This window comes from Pectinophora gossypiella, chromosome 28 (genome assembly GCF_024362695.1).
Source record: "Pectinophora gossypiella chromosome 28, ilPecGoss1.1, whole genome shotgun sequence".
Taxonomy (NCBI): domain Eukaryota; kingdom Metazoa; phylum Arthropoda; class Insecta; order Lepidoptera; family Gelechiidae; genus Pectinophora; species Pectinophora gossypiella.
In genome coordinates, this window is record NC_065431.1 from 247,568 (window position 1) to 268,008 (window position 20,441).

General features: G+C 37.0%; 1 protein-coding gene and 1 long non-coding RNA gene across 4 annotated transcripts in view; one reads left to right on the plus strand and one right to left on the minus strand.

The window, feature by feature from the left end:
• Positions 1-790: 790 nt before the first annotated feature.
• Positions 791-20,441, minus strand: part of LOC126379175 (uncharacterized) — a 56,874-nt gene continuing 37,223 nt past the window's right edge. The window contains exons 8-12 of one of the 3 annotated variants that reach the window (XM_050027846.1): positions 8,527-8,696; positions 4,256-4,384; positions 3,748-3,896; positions 3,035-3,092; positions 791-1,818 (exon numbers count right to left, since the gene is read on the minus strand). In XM_050027846.1, the coding sequence (XP_049883803.1) occupies positions 1,702-1,818; positions 3,035-3,092; positions 3,748-3,896; positions 4,256-4,384; positions 8,527-8,696 (623 nt within the window). In that variant the 3' untranslated portion in view covers positions 791-1,701. Of the gene's footprint in view, positions 1,819-3,030; positions 3,093-3,747; positions 3,897-4,255; positions 4,385-8,526; positions 8,697-13,022; positions 14,412-20,441 lie in introns of those variants that run through there. The other 2 variants (XM_050027847.1, XR_007568274.1) reach the window with 2 other exon arrangements.
• LOC126379320 (uncharacterized) lies at positions 6,006-7,335 on the plus strand. Its single transcript, XR_007568313.1, has 3 exons — positions 6,006-6,469; positions 6,939-6,978; positions 7,147-7,335. It is a non-coding gene; the product is annotated as an uncharacterized LOC126379320 (long non-coding RNA).

The window sequence follows — 20,441 nt, forward strand, 5'->3', positions numbered from 1 at the left end:
CTCCGAACAAGGCTATCACGGTTCTCTATTTATATGAATGTCGTGGCCAGATCTTAGAATTGATCATTTCATGAAATGGTCATATTTATCATTCGTTGGCCACATCATGATTTAGTTTGGCCAGATCAATGAACCCAAAACGTTTAACAATATGACCAACTAAATGCATGATTACTTCATGATATGGCCAAACGTTGGCAATCATACCGTAAAATTAGTAACATTATCCACCGGTAGTGGCGCTGGTGTCGATTATATTTAAAATTGTTACTATAATCGGTGAAATAAAGTAATTGTACAATTTTCCATGTCGAATATGTACATAATTTAGAACCTAAGAAATGAATCGACTATTCGAATTTTTATTACACCACATAACATGGACATCGCTTGCATTAACGATATGGCCAAACGTTGATTGAAATATCATTAAACGTTGACGTTTCAACGATATGGTCAACGGGTAAATAGGTTGGCTATTTCACGAAATATGACCATTTCATGAAATGGTCGAACACATCATGAAATGATCAATTCTACGATCTGCAGGTAATTATGACATTTTAGGCAATCTCAGTACTACTCACTACCGCCATCTGTGTTTGAGTTCTTGTACTACTTAGGTATGTACTTTATGTTACGATGGAAATAAAGGCCATTAAAAACCTCGTGACTATTTTGTCGTGTACAGTAAAGGACTTTCCAGTAGGGCTATCATGCGCAACGCGATAAAATTTTGTCACGGTCATTTTATCGATTCTGACGATATAATTATGTCGCTATGTCGATTGATTAATATGTGAACCCAAATAAGTCATGTCGTTCTGTCAAAATACGATCAAAATCACGTGACACGCATTTTAGGACAAAGGGCAAATTTTATTGAGTCTGTTGCGAACTCTTAGCAGATTTCATAATCCTTTTACTTTTTTTTTATAAATAAAAAAAAAATGTTTTTTATATTTCTTCTTTTTTGACAACGTTTTGTATATTGTTTTTGTTTTCTTGCTTACGTCTTGTTCTTGTTGGTGAAATATAAAATTAACTCTCTCATAAGCTAAGTATCCGTTATTTATTCATATAGTAGATATGGTAAGGAACGTAATATAGGTAAAAACATAATCATAATTAAAACACATAATAACGGGTTCTTACCGCGTTTAAAGCAGGGATATGAGACTCCCGATATTTGGACACTGTTGCAAGTGCTATGATCACGGGATGACTGGTTCCGAACATTCCGATATCAAATACATAAACAAGCGGCAAAGAAAGAGGGTAGACAAATATGTCTGCCCGTAGAAAATTATGGATCTACCTACTCCACTCCAATCTCATCAGTCATCCCGTGATCATGGCACTTGCAACAGTGTCGAAATATCGTGAGTCTCATATCCCTGATTTAAACGCGGTAAGAACCCGTTGTGTGTTTTAATTTTGAACAAATATCTGTGCAATGAGAAAATTAGGTGTTGTTACAGCGCTATCTATAAGTCGTATCCACTATTATTTTACCTGGATAGCACTGAAGTTGTTTCTATTAGAACTAGTCATGAGCAATATAATATACCCACTTTAGGACTCTGTCGCACTAACATTATTTGACATTTAGTGAGACTTACAGTTCAATTTGTCAAAAAAGTTAATGTGACATGGTACCAAAGTGTATACATATTAATGCTCGTGACCGTACACACGTGTTCACTGTGGGATCTCGGCCGGCGGGGGGGAGTCACACTCGGGGGGTAGCAGTGTGGTGGGGAGCTTATAATGCTGCATGTGGAATGGCGGCTCTGGACTACTGCACGGCCGACTCACCTGCGGGGCAGACAGGGGGTGTTTATTGCACACGTCATGTACAAGGAAATACAAACTAAAGTGTAAGAGAAGTTGAAATGTAATGAAAAGTTATTGTAGTAAATGTGGCATACAGATAGAAGATTATTCATATTCTGTGGCTCTAACAGCCATGGTCTAGTGGTGAAATTATGAACCATTAGTTGTCATAATTATAAAATTTATGTTTTTTTAGGTGTATTTGGTCTATTACAGAAACGACATGTAACCAGGAGGTCTTAAGTGCGACCAAGAAACTGATTGGACTTTTGCACCTTATCATACATTATAACATAAGAGATTCTACTCTGAATTGAGTTTGAACCGGCGTGTGTGTATAAAACAATTGATAAATGTGGAGGAAGCAAGAGAAGTGTGTCAGATCGAAGCAAATGGAGTCCCATAGTCTGCTAACGTGGTGGGAAATTACACACACACATATACGTTTAGCGGAAGCTGTCATAACAAAGGCAGCTTCCGACACCAAGAGGGCTTAGAATCTCGTAGGTCTAACCAAACACATATGCACATGCACACATACATATGTACACGACATATGGAAATAAATAATAAATTTAAAGAAAAAATGGTGCTAATTCCTGTAAATACCATCTAATTTTATTTAAGTTATATCCGTCATTTTCATATCCGCCGAAAAGGAAAGGGACGGGTAATCGACAAGCATAAAATTAATGGAACACACGTCAATTTTAAGCACAAATCTAAACCAACCGTCTAAAAATTTTACATCCGTTAATAACTCGTCACAGTTAAGTAGACAGCACGTCAAACGGATTGCATACCAGCGAGGTACCTTTTGATTCGCCCGGGTTATTCATTCATTTACTCATTCTTCCTAAAATTAAGAGCTGTGAATCATCCGTCCCTTTCCTTTTCGACGGATATGAAAATGACGGATATAACTTAAAATAAAATTAGGCGGTGTTTGCAGGAATCGGGGCCACTGTTGAAATAAAACACATCACTGTTTAAAAATAGTAAGTAAAACAATTTCTAAAACAAGATATAATGAAGCGATGGCATGCCAGGACAAACCCAAGACGGTTTATTGGTATGTCTGCATTATTCCATGTATATGTACATTTTTTTTGGTTAAATAAAAAAAAAATAGGCGTGAGTTTATGTATGTATATGTGTAGATTGGTAAAAAAAGTTAAGTAGATATGAAATTACCAACTTGTGTACTTCGTCCGCGTCGCCGCTGCGGCAGGATCCCCTTGCGGGCCATGAAGAATCTGTATATAATAAAAAACTATTACTAAACACAATTATTATTTTTAAAACCTTAGATTTCCTCGGCTTTTGCCGGTTTACTGACATGCACGGGCCTGATCACCAGCCCATTAACGTCCCCACTGCTGGGGCACGGGCCTTCCCTATGGATGGATAGGGAGATCGGGCCTTAAACCATCACGCACATCGCGCGCACAGTTTCTCGGAAGGAGAAATACATTTACAAAGTAGAGGCTTTAGATTGGTGTTAAGAGCCAATCAATTTGATTTAAGGGAAAATGACACCAGGATTGATTCCACCTAACAACCCACACGACCCACACGATAAGAAAAAGGGAAAATGTTCCAATAACTAAGAGGAGCTCGGTGGCGCAGCGGTAAACGCGCTCGGTCTGCGATTGTTGAAGTTAAGCAACTTTCGCAAAGGCCGGTCATAGGATGGGTGACCACAAAAAAAGTTTTCATCTCGAGCTCCTCCGTGCTTCGGAAGGCACGTTAGGCCGTTGGTCCCGGCTGCATTAGCAGTCGTTAATAACCATCAATCCGCACTGGGCCCGCGTGATGGTTTAAGGCCCGATCTCCCTATCCATCCATAGGGAAGGCCCGTGCCCCAGCAGTGGGGACGTTAATGTGCTGATGATGGTTCCAATAACTCACCGTATGGTGGAGATGGGTATGTTGAACTGCTCGGAGACTGTCTGGAAGGTGCAGCCGCGCGACACGCAGTCCGCCGCCTGGCGGAGCACCACCTCGCTGCGGCGGATGCGCTTGTTTATGCTGTACTCCTGCTGGCTGGACTGGGACACCTGGGGCCGTTTTTTTTAAATATTTTGTTATTTATATTTACCATAATTGTGGAAATCGCGCAAAGTCGAGAGGAGTGGAAAAATCAAGGGGAGGCCTTTGCCCAGCAGTGGGATCGTATAGGCTAAATAAGGTAAGACTTGTTAGTCACAAAAAAAAAGAAACTATGTAAGTAGTAAGTCGTATACAGTGATGTAACATTCTTCCTAAAATTTACGTCTGTCAATCATCCGTCTCTTTCCTTTTCGGCGAATAAGAAGATGACAGGTATAACTTAATGTAAAATTAGGAGGTGTCTGCAGGGATCGGGGCCAGCTAAATATGTCAAGTGCTCTGAGGGTAGGAGGATGATGATACAGACCTGTGGTCGGTCTCCGACGTGTATAACGTTCACTCCCCGCGTGTACGCCGGCCCGAGGGTCATGATCTTGGGGGTCACCTCCAGGTAAGGCGACGGAGGCTGCGAGACCTGCAGCTGTGGTGACTGCGACTGTACCCAAACGCAATATTTTAGACTTTATACACTGATAAACCATATTGAAGACTATAGAGAACCGGAGAGGAAATATGATTGGCCACCTGATACGACACGATTCATATAAAACAAACATTATAGAAGGAAAAATTGAAGGGAAGAGAGGAAGGGGTAGACCTAGGATAACATTTATGAAACAAATAAAAGAGAAGGTGCAGGTCGTGTCGTATCGGGAGGTGAAGGTTTTGGTGGGAAGAAGAGAGGAATGGCGATTACTCCACCGACAAGAAAGCAGCTCTTAAACAGAGAGAGAGAACACTGATAAAAACAACGTCTAGGGCCCTGTGTCGAGGTTTTTCTTGCAGCTTCTTTTCCCCGGCTACACAGGTTGAGAAAAGCTGCAGTAGTTTTAGTTTTTTTTTCACGTGACTTATTGTAGATTTGCCGCAGGTAGCATTAACTACTTGGCCGGACAAATGGGGAGCGCTGAAGGCTCTCACCCGGTACAACGTTTAAGACAACAGGCCTGAGGGTGCCCAGTTGGGCGCGAACCTCGGCTCAGGGCGTCGTCTGAGAGGAAAAATATTTGAAAGAATTAATCGACCCTAATGGGTCGATAGCGATAAGCGCTGATTGAGGGAAATTGTCGACCACGCCGGCGGGGTCGGTATCGGGGTCTTGAAGTGTTTGGTGTTTGGTCTCAATAAATGTTTCTTGTTTTGTTTGTTTTGGTGTCGCGAGCTGATTGGCCGCCTGTGTGGTTAGAGTAATCGGGTCGTCGGGATCGTATATTACGACCTTCGAGTAGCTTTAGGCGAATGAGACGTTCGTTATGTTAAAAATGACGATTCAAAGTGTAATTATGTTACCTACTGAATAAAGATATTTGAATTTGAAACACGGAAACATGGTTTGCGTGCTCCACCTTACACTAAATCACTGCTTAAAACCACTCCGGCCAAGTAGTTAATGCCATCTGCGGCAAATCTACAATAAGTCACGTCAAAAAAAAAAGCTTAGGTAAAACCAGGATGGCTCGTGGTCAAACGCACTACTTAAATCTTTCGATCTAGCTTGCTTAACATAACATAAATATCCAGGAGAGAGGCATCATTTTTTATTTATTTTTTATTTATTTATTTGTACACAATAGAACACAGAAAGAAACACACAAAGAAATCAGACAGTACAGGTAAGCTTATCTCTAAAAAAGAGATTTCTTCCAGCTGACCTACTACGATAAGGATACATGCAGTGTATAATACTACAGATAGACATACCTACATACGCGTACAAATCTTATGAAATTACAAGAACAATTATACTTACTAATATAAAGACAAAAAAATAATAATAATAACACAATAAAAATATAAACAATAAATTTAAGTAGACTTACATATTATACTACTATAAAAATACTACAACAATCAATATTATGCCTATAATATATATATATATATATATATACAACTAATGCAACTCAGACTTAAATAATGGTTCTTTAAACTTTTTTTGAAACTACCTACAGTGACACATTCTCGAATGCCCTTTGGTAATGCATTCCACAACCTGACAGCCTGCACGGTGAATGAGTCACCGTACATCATATAGGCTGTAATACAAGTATTTTTATACCTCAGAACAATAACTAAAGCATAGAAGGAAGGCTAAAATAAGAATTCAGAAACTATAAACCGGCTCTCTTCTAGCTTACGACACAAACTATGAGTGAGAAAAGGACAAATGATTCGCTCTTTGCTTCATTTTTTCCGAGGTTGTCACAACATGAAATGTCATTTGGACCTATTGGACTCATTTTAACTCGGCCAAATACATAGTAACATACATAAGAAGATTTTACTTATATTTACCGAACTATTTGACACGGTCGCGTCAACTGTGTTTACGAGTGTCTTGTGTTCAGATTGTTTTAAGTGATAATTTAACAATATTTTTCCAAATAAATGGAAAGAAACTTTTATTTATATCAAATAATTGAGTGTCTCGACTGTGTGACATTATGTCTTGTGTGGTATGGGGCTGCAGCTCACATTCAGGAAGAAAAGAAAATAGCCAACAACTTCTGTCGTTTCATCGGTAAGTTTTTTGTAATTTTCTAGTGAAATGTGAACTGCTGAACAATTTTAGGAAAGTAATATGTTTTGCTGAATAGATTTGTAGCATAAAATATTTGAGATATCCATTATATTATACGTTTCATCGATGAATACGGAATTGATTTGAGGTTATGTTGATTGTCCATAGTGATGTACTAAAATTATCGATACTTTTAATTTTTAGATTTCCTGTAGACGATAACAAAGAGAAAGAATGGATAATTCGCATTAATAGACGAAATTGGATTCCAAATAAGTACAGCCGTATTTGCTCGAAACATTTTACTGCGGATTCATTCACAACACGTTTATACTATCTATCATTCAACTACATATGATTATGTACTTAATAAACTTAGTATATACTAAGTCTGTAGTTGTTTTATGTCTAAACAATTATGAGTTGTACACGTTTTATATAAGTAAATTATTATTATCTTTGATTTCAGATATTAAATCCAAAAGTGTCGACTGGATTTACATGAAAAGGTATATCAAATAATTTTCTTTTTTTATATTTTTAACATGATATACATATATAGAGTGTATAATTCAACCAGCTGCACAATGCACTTAAATCAGATATATTTTACTTTTATTTTTATAGATTATTTTGTACATATACTATTTTAACATTATTATTAAACTTTATTTCAGTCAGTTCAAGAAGACGAGATGAAAAATTTAAAAGAAAAGCTGAACAAGTCCCGCCTCAAGATCAAACGACTTAATGAAAAAAAAAAAAACAATGTGACAGGGTGTCACAAAGACAGTTTCTAAGCAAATTGACACTGTTTAGAAATTAATAAATTTGTATTTATTGTAAATATAATGTACATAATTAATAACGTGTTAAATAAATACTTGCTAATGAAAATGAACAGATTTACGATCTAATTTATATTTCATTTTACCTCCTGTTCTTATTTACTCCTACTCCAACACTCCAGGTTGATACGAACTGCGCCCAATAAAGAATGTAATGAATGTTATAGATTTGTGTAAGCGACTTAGATAAATCTTGACTAAACCTTCCTTTACAAATACAAATATACTTTATTGCACACAACATACAATACTTACAAGTTTTACACGAAAGATACAGTACACCACCTACCTACCTTTTACTTTCCCTTTCTGTTCTCTTATGAATACTTGTATGCCGTATTTTTTTAAGTATAATGCTATATCTAGTAGGTACGAGTATGGTAATCCTAGTATTGAAACAGCTTGTAGCCCTAGTAAAGACCGCCATTTTATGTTTACAGAGTGGCACGTTTTTTCTGTAGGTATTTCCAGTCCATACTCTTTTCTATGTCTATGGCGTGACCCCATCGGGCCTCTTACCGTCTGTGCGGCTTAGACCCGGCGGCGGCGGTTCCAATTTGCACGGCACGTCGATCGACACCAGTGCACGGCGGATGACATCATAAATAAATTCGAATATTACAAAATACTTACCGATGAAACGATAACAGTTGGCTATTTTCTTTCCTTCCTGAATGTGAGCTGCAGCTCCAAACTAATATAAACCAGACAATATAATCCAAAAATGGTTAGATACTTACCTATCAGAGACAGAGTCTCCTTTCATCAAGAAGAAGATAATTGCATCCTACAAAAAGAAATCTTGTAAAAAAAATTTATCGACATTAATTGTAAGTAAATTTAATTTTATCGACATATTACTAAAGTGAAACCCAACACTAGGCAATGAAAAACTTGTGACAACCTACGAAATTACGAAACAATTTTTGTATATGCGTCTTTGTCTAACATTACGCCGGTTCCGTAAGATAAAGTAGAGCAGAATTATAGAGTTCTGTTGCTATATTAGCCTTCCTTCTATGCTTTAGTTATTGTTCTGAGTTTTATACTTAGTCAGCAATGGTACCAACCTATTTATATCTGTGTTTAATACTAAGCTATGTTTAAGGAAAGAATTGTACCCAGTTTTTTGTCAATAAAATTTATTATTATTATTAAATTAAAAAATGTAAAAAGAAATTATTAATTAAAAAAAAACTCGATACTCACGCTAGCAACGTGGTGTATTATAAATGCGGGCGGTTCGTCGCGCGTGTCGTACGTGTGGTCGTCCGGCGGTCGGCCGACATGTACGGCGGCGCGGTCGGCCCGTCCGTCCGACTCCGTGTCCGACGGGCTGTCGTACTGACACTGCACGTTGGCTATCGCGAAGTCTGCGTCTGGGGAAGACATACATAACATAAATAGCCTATATACGTCCCACTGCTGGGCACAGGCCTCCCCTCAATCAACCGGAGGGGGTATGGAGCATACTCCACCACGCTGCTCCACTGCGGGTTGGTGGAGGTGTTTTTACGGCTAATAGCCGCGACCAACGGCTTAACGTGCCCTCCGAAGCACGGAATCATCTTACTTTTTCGGACAATCAGGTGATTCAAGCCTGAAAAGTCCTTACCAAACAAAGGACAGTCTCACAAAGTGATTTCGACAATGCAATGTCCCCATCGGGAATCGAACCCGGACCTCCAGATCGTGAGCTTAACGCTCTAACCACTAGACAACGGAGGCGGGGAAGACATCATCATCAAATTAAGAGCCACGCTCTTGTCGGTGTAGCATTTTCCATTCCAGTCTATCAAAAGTCAATTCCTTGACTTCCCTATAAAACACGACGTTAACCTTAACCTTGTTGTTAACCTGGGGAAAAGAAAAACGTGCAAATTATGACAACAATTGTTTGACTTAATGTCACCGAACACTTCACACAATTATCTCAAATCTCTGAATCTCAAAATTTCAAGTTTGGTGGCGAAATTTTATACGATTTTTTCGTGAAAAATTGGGTTCCGACATGACTTTTGATTTGTTGTTTTTTTTTTTTGACGTGACTTATTGTAGATTTGCCGCAGATGGCATTAACTACTTGGCCGGACAAATGGGGAGCGCTGAAGGCTCTCACCCGGTACAACGTTTAAGACAACAGGCCTGAGGGTGCCCAGTTGGGCGCGAACCTCGGCTCAGGGCGTCGTCTGAGAGGAAAAATATTTGAAAGAATTAATCGACCCTAGTGGGTCGATAGCGATAAGCGCTGAATGAAGGAAATCGTCGACCACGCCGGCGGGGTCGGTATCGGGGACCTGAAGTGTTTGGTGTCGCGAGCTGATTGGCTGCCTCTATGGCTAGAGTAATCGGGTCGTCGGGATCGTATATTACGTCCTTCGGACGCCGATACTTTTCAGTACCGTCCCTAAGCGGGATGTATTCGGAAGCCGCAACTACCAGGGGATTTGGGTGGTGCGGAGCAGAATCGAAAAAACGTTTGGAAGCTAATTTGAGCCATTGGGCAATGGTTGGCAGACCTAGGTCAATGTGCAGATTTTCATTGCGAAGGAACCACGGAGCTCCCGTGGCTTTCCGCATGAAACGATTTTGTATTACCTGTAGACGGTGAATTTGAGAGGGACTCGCGTGAGCGAAAACCACCCCTGTATAGGTCATGATCGGACGGATGCAAGTCGTGTAGATTTTCACCTTATTCCTAAGGGACAATTTACTTCGCTTGTTAAGGAGACAATGAAGACGGCCCATTACAAACGCGGCGCGATCGCGCACACGTTTGATATGGGCCTTGAAAGTAAGACGTCTATCTAAGACTACGCCGAGAAATTTGACTTGCTCCTCCCAAGGGATCGGCTTGCCAAACATCGTGATGACTTTAAGTTGACGGCGTGACCGTGGTGTGTTATAATAGCCCTTTGAAAAGTACACCGCTGCACTTTTCTCCGGGTTTACCTCGATTCTCCATTTGCGAAACCACTTGCCCAAGGCATTGGCCGCGCGTTGGAGGATTCCGGTCATCATAACTCGACCACGGCACGAAGAATAGATGGCTGTATCATCCGCAAATAAAGCTAATTCAGTATTAGGGGATTTGGGAATGTCACTAGTATATAATGAAAATAGTAAAGGGGAGAGGACGGAGCCTTGTGGGACTCCGGCATGTAACATGACTTTTGAGCATACGGTTTCCTTATACCTTGCATTTCTGTACGACAGTTGTCGACGACAGACGTGTAGTATTTACTACACCGTTGCGTAGACAGACCACGTTGTTAAACAAAAGATCCGCGCTTTGAACACATTGGGCAACTTGTTGCACAGATGTTGCCAAGTGACAACACGGCTTAACGTGTTAGGCTCATGGTAAGAATGAGATTTTTGTATGAAGTGTCCGGGGTGTGCTAAGGCTGTCCAGTTGGGTGCGAATATGTTTGTATGTATGGCATAAAAAATTAAACAACGAAGACCACGACAAGAACCATATATATTTATTATCATCAAATACAGTCACCCTTACAGTAATGGCGTACAAGTCACAAGTTATATTACAAGTACATTAACATTTTAAATCAAGTACATTGAATAAGTACATTTTATTATCTGTAAACTTAGCAGTGGTGCTAATTCCTGCAGACGCCATGCAACAATATTGCTATTTGACATTTGTTGAGTTTGCTTAAAATAATACCTGTTTTAAATTAATTAGGGACTCTACAGGCTACGTTCCCCCAATAAATATAAATGGCGCTGTACAGATTTCACGTTATAATTACCTATTTTCTCATTTCCGAGCAATGACAAATACATAATTAGTCAAAAACATAATGCATTGACAGAGGCATACATATAAAACTAATTGTTGCTTGACATTTGGATCAGATTATATATAGAATTATGTTGCTACCTATATTGCTTCTCTTTATTTGGATCAGAATAATAATGGGTGGAAGATGTAATTGTGCCTGGGTGTAAAAAAGGGTCATCGTTTATACCCAAAAACAAAGATAAAAGATGCATAATATGTCTGTGAAATTAGAAGGATAAACGAAGACAACAATTACAGCGCCATATATATTTTTTTGTGGGAACGTAGCCTAGAAAGTCCCTCGTTGCTTCAATGTGGCCTATTTAAACCTTGGCCTTGTTATACGATCAGGGAGTCAAAAGGCCAAATTCAAGCAATTCATTTACAAAAGCAATATTGCTATTTGAATGTTGAAATTTGCGCATTTACTTTTTTTTCTATTTTTCCAAGTTGCTGGATAGATGGCGTTGAACTTGGCGAGTTACTGGAAGTAACGAAACGTTAAATATTTCTGTTTTTGAAAACATAAAACAAAACGTATACGCCATAATGATTATGTTCTGAAAGTAAAGAAATAACAAGGAAAAAAGGAACCAATCTCTTATTAGTTTGTGGCATCTTGTCAATGGTTCAATAACGTAGTTCGTTAAGCGCCATCTATCGATTTATTGAGAACTATTTTTACTTTTAATTTAAAAAAGTTTTGTTTCATTTTGTTTCGTTTTATTTTATGTTTTTAAAAACAGAAATAACTAACGCTTCGTTCCTTGAAGCAACCTACCAAGAGCAGCGCCATCTATCCAGCAGCTACGAAAAAGAATAAAAAAAGAATCCTTCATTGCTAAATAAAATAAAAACATAAATACTCAAGGTATAATAATTTAAAAAGAAAACTTAATAATTATTACTCGTTGCTTACGAAAAATAACAATTTCTTAAAATAATCAACAAAAAAACATTATTATATATAAATAATATATCGTTTGACGCCATCTTGGCTGTGCTAGGAACTAATAAAAAATAGCAGCATTAAAAAAAATGGCACACTAACCTAAAATGTATTAAAATACTGTATTTAAAATTAAGAAAATTCAAAATACATTTATATATTTTGACTATTTAAGTACCCATATTTCAATTCGTTAAAATTATTATTGTTATTTTATTTATTACTTATGATAATAATTTAATATTATTAATAAAATACTATCTGAAATAAATGCATAATTAAATAAAATAAATAAGTATTATAAATTCGGTGAATTTAAACTTTTACAGACGGCGAAGTACAAAAATTTAAGTATATAGAGATTTATATTCCGGGATTTCTAAACCAATCTAAAGATATTGCATTTCTTTTTGACGTGAATTATTGTAGATTTGCGGCAAGTCGCATTAACTACTTGGCCGGAGAAAGGGAAAGCGCTGAGAGTTCTCACCCGGTACAAAATTTAAGACAACAGACCTAAGGGTGCCCAGTTGGGCGCGAACCTCGGCTCAGGTCGTCGTCTGAGAGGATAATATTTGAAAGAATTAATCGATCCTAGTTGGTCGATAGCGATAAGCGCTGAATGAGGGTAACCGTCGACCACGCCGACGGGGTCGGTGCCCGGGTAAATTGCATTCATTAAACCTGTAGTAAACAACAAAAAAGTGTGAAAAAAAACCAGTACCGAAATTTTATGGTTCCGTAATTTAACTTAATAAAAAATGACGGAATGAGATTGAAAAATCGAACTGCAATAATTTTAATATTATTTTAAATACGTTTACTATATTCTATTTTCTATTCTGTAAGAATTAAATAATAATTATTACACTGAGCTTTGACTTAGTAAAATACAAAACCTATGCATTAGACTAGACCCAACCTAGTTTTAATCACTAATAATATTTATTATTCCCTATGTTTTCATTCATAGCCTATTATATTAAATTCATATCCACATATCATTTCGTATTATTATTATTATTATATAAGTATTGTATTGTATTTCCCGTTACATCGAAAAATACATTTTTTATACGAAAAAATTTTTGCTACCCACAAAATCAATAATTTTACAATTACTTAATTAACAAAAGTAAGTATTTTAAAATGTAATATTTTAGTTTTGGCATATCTTTGGGCATGTTGCGATAATTATCATTTTGTTCTGATTATGAATCAGTACATTGAAAATTATTTTACAATAAGGGAATCTCTAAGGCACGGTCCCCAAAAAATATCGTCACTGGAAAGGCAAAATTACATAAGCGCCAAAATATCCTAAAATAGCAGTCCATGTTATAATATGTATTGCTAAATATAGAAAATGAAAAACAATGTAGACTTACATTGACGTCATCTAAATTGGATTTATGGGTAAAAAGTTACAGTAGAAAAACGAAAAAATACTTTAAACGACATTTTCTTGAAATGGCATTTTGGCGCTTACGTAATTTTGCCTTTTCAGTGACGATATATAGATGGCGCTGAATACCTTTCACGTGATAATTACCTATTGCTCGGGCACCTACCTAATTATTCAAAAATATAATGTAAAAACAAGGGTCATCATTTACAGCCAAAAAAAAAAGAAAAAAGAAAAAAAAAGATGCGTTATTCATGCAATTAGAAGGTTAAACGAAGGCACCGTTGTACAGTGCCATCTAATTTTTTTTTTGGAGAACGTGACCTGCCAAGTTCCTCATTATTTGATATTTTTTTTGTCGCTAACATTTTGTAGTACTTAGTAAAAGACCTATAAGGAATTGACTTACTTTAAACAAACAAATCATCACTTTAAATAAGCAGAGCGAACGAAACCTAGGTTATTATATCTTTGGCTCTACAATTATTTGTCCCTGTAAACATCAATTACTTTTAAAAATAATATTTTAGTAGAAACATTTTTTATAAATAATAAAATGGCTGCAATTTTTGGAATAGTCATACATTTATATATAAGTACCGTAGCTTGAATTTGAACGCTCCAAAAGTGGCATGAAAAATTAGAACAGAAATGGCGATGCATGCTCTGAGATTCCGTAGTACGCGATTAGACGACGAACTGGCAACATGTGTTGTATAACCCGACCGCGTTACGAATCACCACGCGCTGTAGATGCTAAGACGCCCGTACCTACGCAATTTTTGACAATTTTATTATTGAATCTATTTACTGCTGTGTCACACAGACACGTGGATAGGAGTGGTACACATGGTACCAAAATGTTTACATGTTAATACTCATGACGGTACCAATATTAGTTTATTTTTTGTACCGCATTAAATGTAACCTGGAACCTGACAGAGGGCAGCAGTAACTGTCAGTACTATTCAGAGGCGGAGGACAAGAGTCCTAGTACGGCTTTGAAATAGACTACTCTGGGCGCCATCCCATTCGCGTCAGAGTACTGCGGGAAGGCAAGAGGGAAACCACTGTCCTATTTTTCCTTAAAAAAGTAGCATGGAGAATACTACACCGACAAGAGCGTGGCTCTAATGATGATGATACCGCTGCGTATGAAAGTACAGCTAAGTTCGCGTCTTTTTCGTCGGTTTTTCTGCATGACGTGCTTTATCTACGATACTTATACATATGTCAATTTAGGTAGACATATCTAAATAAAATATCTAACAATACCGCGGCAAGACACAATTATAATTATAAAACCCCCGCTGACCCCCGCTCCGGGTCTTACTTGGCTCAAAGCTTGTCCGTGGCAACCCAGCGCGGTAACGCTGCTAGTGTCAAGGGCACTTTTGGGCCAGGTTTGACACGGAGTGGGTTCTAGGTTAAGTAATTTTAAGTTAGGTTATTTGACTTTTTGTAATTATGATTATTTACAAGTAATTAAATTCATCATTTAATTTTTAAATTATAAAACAGAATTCGAATCACTGCAGTCTAACCACTGACATCCTATAAACAAATAGACACTATGATAAGGAGATTTTCTAAAGCGTCCGAAACGTGTTGTAAATACTTATACATTAAGTTATGTACAGTCATAAGCAATATAATGTACCCACTTTAGGACTCTGTCGCACTAACATATTTGTAAAAGTTAATGTGACATGGTACCAAAGTGTATTGACCGTAGATAGTATAAGTTCGTTCCCTCAAATTAAGATGTTATGGATGTGCAAATAAGGTGCAATATCGGTTGTACAGTGTCGTTACACGCCATCCCTTGTGACAAGACGCGCCGTGGACACTTTTTTTTACAGAGATTGGTTGTCTATTTGTTATACGACGTCAATGAGTCTAAATTACTAATTATTACAGACAGGGTCATAATTTTCTAAAGACAATAGAACCTGACCAGATTATACATTACTTGGTGGTTAAAATGGCCACATTGAGGCAATCCATCTAAGAAAGCAATATTGCAATTTTACATTTGCGCGTATAAAAGTAAGTGCGCATGTCAAATAGCAATATTGCTTTCTTAGATGGATTGCTTCAATGTGGCCATTTTAACTCCCTTGACTCTATATGATAACGTATTCTTATAAAGATGTTTATTACAAAATACTCTACATCTAAGTACATTATTTGGCAAGATTACATTAAGTAGACACGCCGACACGACACAGCTCAAGCGGTCGGAAAAGGCCACATTAAGCATTTCATTTAGACAAACAACATTTTTTTTCGGGTTTACCGATGTCTGCATTCCAGTGTTATATAGTAACATTGTTTTTTATAAGAAAAAAAAAATAGAAAAAAAAATTAAAAAAGCAAAATTGGGTGTACTAGGTTCCAGAAAAAAATATAAAATTCAGATTACTAAATAAAAACAGATCTAAAACCAACGAAAAACATTTTCTTTTTTTTCTATTTAATTTATTTACGAATTTTAATAAAGAAAAATGTAATAAATCCGACATTTTATCACGGTTTTCTATGACGTCACAGTGTGCTTTTTCATACAAATTCCATAGTAATTTCGTGTTTTGACGTTTAGTAAAAAGTAACTGATTTGACTAGTTGGAAACCAACCTATTGTGTGACATGCATGACGCGTGTAAATGTCAAATAGCAAATTTGCTTTTCACGTTAAATGCTCAATGTGGCCTTTTTAGACCCCCAGCCCCAAAGAGAATTATTCCAATCTTACTACAGCTAACAGTCCTTTGCTTAAACACATCTTTGGATAGAGCTGCGTCCGGCTTCACGTTTGAATTTATTGTCTATTCAAAATGAGACATTTTGACTCTTAGTGCAAACCACGTAATCGACTTTTTGAAAAATCACGTTGTGATGTGATTTCCTTCAAGAAAACCTCAATTTAATTCTACTAATTTTATTTCGGGTAAAATTGAGACCAGTTTTTACCTGGATTAAAACTAGCGTGTCTATTTCAAGGTTTTGTTTGACAATTTGACGTTTTATCCTCTTCAGCCACGTTCGTAACCAAATCGACATTGGTGCTAATTCCTGCAGACGCCATCTAATTTTATTTTAAGTTATACCTGTCATTCTCTTATCCGTTGAAAAAGAAAGGGGAGAGAGCTCGGACTGTACCTCGCTCGCTCTTTCGCGACAGACGGGACACGCATAATAAAATTTTCAAAAAAAAAAAAAAATTTTTTATTATTCATCATCCTCTAGACTTTAGAGGTGACGCGAACGAACGTGGCTGGTAGATGCAACAATACACATTTTAATTAGACAATAAATTTAATGAATATCTACTATAAAAAAATACCAACACATTACCATACCTGCGTTATGATCCTTAGCACCGACTAGTGAAGTTTAGACGATATTCACTACTTGATCGGACAAATGGGGAACGCTGAGAGCTCTACCCGGCTAATTAAAGTGCTCTGTAGGGGCTAACACGCGCGACGTGATAAAATAATGTCACGAACATTTTATCGATTCTGTCGATATAATTATGTCGTTTTGTCGATTGGTGCTGATATGTGAACCATAGTATTAATATACGTAAAACGCGCTAATATACGTGATAAGACGATGCGTACTTTCTTAATTCCTCTTTTGTTTGTTTGTTTTTTTTTTGTTTATTTAATGTTTGTTTTTGTTGTTTTGTTTGTTTAGGGGGAGGGGGGATTATTGTTTGTGTTTGTTTGTTCTTTCTTAATTTGACAAGATTTTATTGAATGTATACAGGGTGTTAGTGACAACTGACATCGTAACGAAAACTTTGAGGGGTGATTGAGGCCATGATTCTGAGATGATATCAAGTGGAATTTTCTGTCGCAAAAGTATGGAATTGAAAATAATTAAAAAACACACAAAAAATTTCAGGAATATTCAGACTGAAAATACCACTTGATATCAACTCAGAATCATGGTCTGAACCATCCCCCTCAGTATTCGTTACGGTGTCACTAACACCCATACCTACTTGTATGGCTACCATATGTACTTGTGTGGGGTGTAAGTGAGATCGTAAAGAATACTGAGGGGGATGATTCAGCTGATTATTCTGAGTTAATGTCAAGTGGAATTTTCTATCGCAAAAGTATAGAATTGAAAATAATTAAAAAAAAAAAAAAAACTAAAAAAGTCATGAATTTTGCGACGAAAAATTCCACTTGATATTAACTCAGAATCATGGTCTGAATCATCCCCCTGAGTTTTCGTTACGATGTTACTAACACCCTGTATACAGCTGTGTACGAATGTATAGCTAAACAAGCGCCAAGTTTTCGCCGCATTTTTGTATCAATGATGTAAACCCAAATAAGTCATGTCGTTCTGTCAAAATACGAAAACGTGCCACGCATATTTAGGAAAAGACAAACTTATCGATTTCGACAAAATATAATCGAATCGATAATTTTATCACATTGCACAAGTTAGCCCTGCTGGTATATTTTATAGCAGAAATTCTAAAATAGATTTCTTCATAAGACAAACATCAATATACACCTTATAGCTATAATTTGATGGTAATTTCACCTATGTTCAGCGTAACTGGGCACCTTTGGGGTGCTTTCCTTCGGGGAATATTGACTATTTCAACCTGAAGACTTTACTTATACATTGTTTTAAGTTTACGCGGTTATTATCATAATTAAGACACATAATAACGGGTTCTTACCCAAAGCAGGGATATGAGACCCCGATATTTCGACACTGTTGCAAGTGCCATGATCACGGGATGATGTTGATGATATCGGGAGTCTCATATCCCTGCTTTAAACGCGGTAAGAACCCGTTATTATGTGTTTTTGCCTTTCATACTTTAAAATGACGTAGAAACATAAGATCGCGCCTGTTTCCCATTGGGGTAAGAACCACAGAATTCCACTTACTGCCATCCTGACACTTTCGCTGCCTCCACTATCAAAGTCTTGACGCACGCTCGCCGGTTTAGAATACTCTTGACCTGGTCTTTTCTCAAAACATCCTGGATCTGATCGCGGTGTGTAAGTCAGAAGCAAATAGTTAGTGACAATCAAGATATACATATAGTTAGCAACATCCAGAGCGTCCAATAATTAGGGATATTCAAGGTGGCCGTATACGTAGATAGTAACACTCTAAGTGACCAAAAACATCGACACAACCTGCGTGTTCAAAAAGTTGGCAACAACCTAATCACCATATCAACCATATTGAAGACTACAGAGAACCGGCGAGGAAATATGATTGGCCACCTGATACGACACGATTCACTTATAACAAACATTATAGAAGGAAAAATTGAAGGGAAGAGAGGAAGGGGTAGACCTAGGAGAACATTTATGAAACAAATAAAAGAGAAGGTGCAGGTCGTGTCGTATCAGGAAGTGAAGGATTTGGCGGGAAGAAGAGAGGAATGGCGATTACTCCACCGACAAGAGCGCAGCTCTTAAATAGAGAGAGAGAGTGTTACTATCTATACGGCCACCTTGAATATCCCTAATTATGGGACACTCTGGATGTTGCTAACTATATATATATATATATATATATATATATATATATATATATATATATATATATATATATATATATATATATATATATATATATATATATACGTATATATATATATATATATACGTATATATCTTGATTGTCACTATTTGCTTCTGACTGTACTCCTTAGGTCTTCCTCTTCCAACTCTACCACTCACTACACCATAAAGTTTACTTTCATTCATTCTCTCTGCATCTCCGAACCATCTAAACATCCCTTTCTCAATTCTTGTCACTACAGTTTGGTGTGACTATTATAGTCAGTTCAAGGAGATACTTTCCAGGCTACGTTCCCCCAAAAATATATAGATGGCGCTGTATAGATTTAGCGCGATAATTACCTATTTTCTCATTGCTTGGGCTCACGATCCGGAGGCCCCGGGTTCGAATCCCGGTGGGGACATATCACAAAAATCACTTTCTGATCACTAGTATATTACAGGCTGATCACCTGATTGTCCGGAAGACGATCCGTGCTACGGAGAGCACGTTAAGCCGTTGGTCCCGGCTACTACTTACTGATGTAAGTACGTAGTCGGTACATGAGCCATGTCGGGGGCTTTTGGCGGCTCAATAGTAACACCAGGGTTGATGAGGTTAGTAATCACACAATAGAAGAAGATTGCTCGGGTACATAATTATTCAAAAATACAATGTAATCGAGACAAACCTGTTTAGGTTTAGCGATGTTTGTAAATAATCTATGTGTAATTTATGAAGTGTTATAAATATTAAAACCCATTAAGGTTAATATTAAGGTTGCCTGGAAGAGATTGCTACTTAGCAATAAGGCCGCCTATTGTACTAATTCTATTTCTCTTTTGTTTTGTTTTTTGTTTTTTCCTGTTTGTGCAATAAAGTATTTGCTATGTTATGTTATGTTAAAAAAAAAAAAAAAAAATGGCAGAAGCACATATAAAAATAATTGTTGTTTGATATTTGGATCAGATTATGTATAGAATTCAATGTGAAAATCTTGCTATAAGGGTGGAAGAAGGGTCATCATTTATACCCAAAAACAAAGATAAAATATGCATTATGTCTGTTTTCCATGAAATTAGTAGTGTTATTATATGTATGTATAATTATTTAGTTATGTATAATAGTCATGTGTGTGTGTGTAGTGTATGTGTGTGTTATGTGTGATATATATTGTATTAATTTTATATATTTATGTATAATATAAATATGTAGTTAAATATACTTATTTTATGTAGGTTGTTCTTTTAATTACTTATTTTGTTAGAATACACTAACCCGCTATTATTATACTTGTACAAAATTTTCCTGTACCCAAAGGTTGCCTGGAAGAAATTGCTGCATGAGCAATAAGGCCGCCTGTTGTGCTTTTCTGTATATGCTGTCCTTATCTCTGTATTTTGTGTCCATTG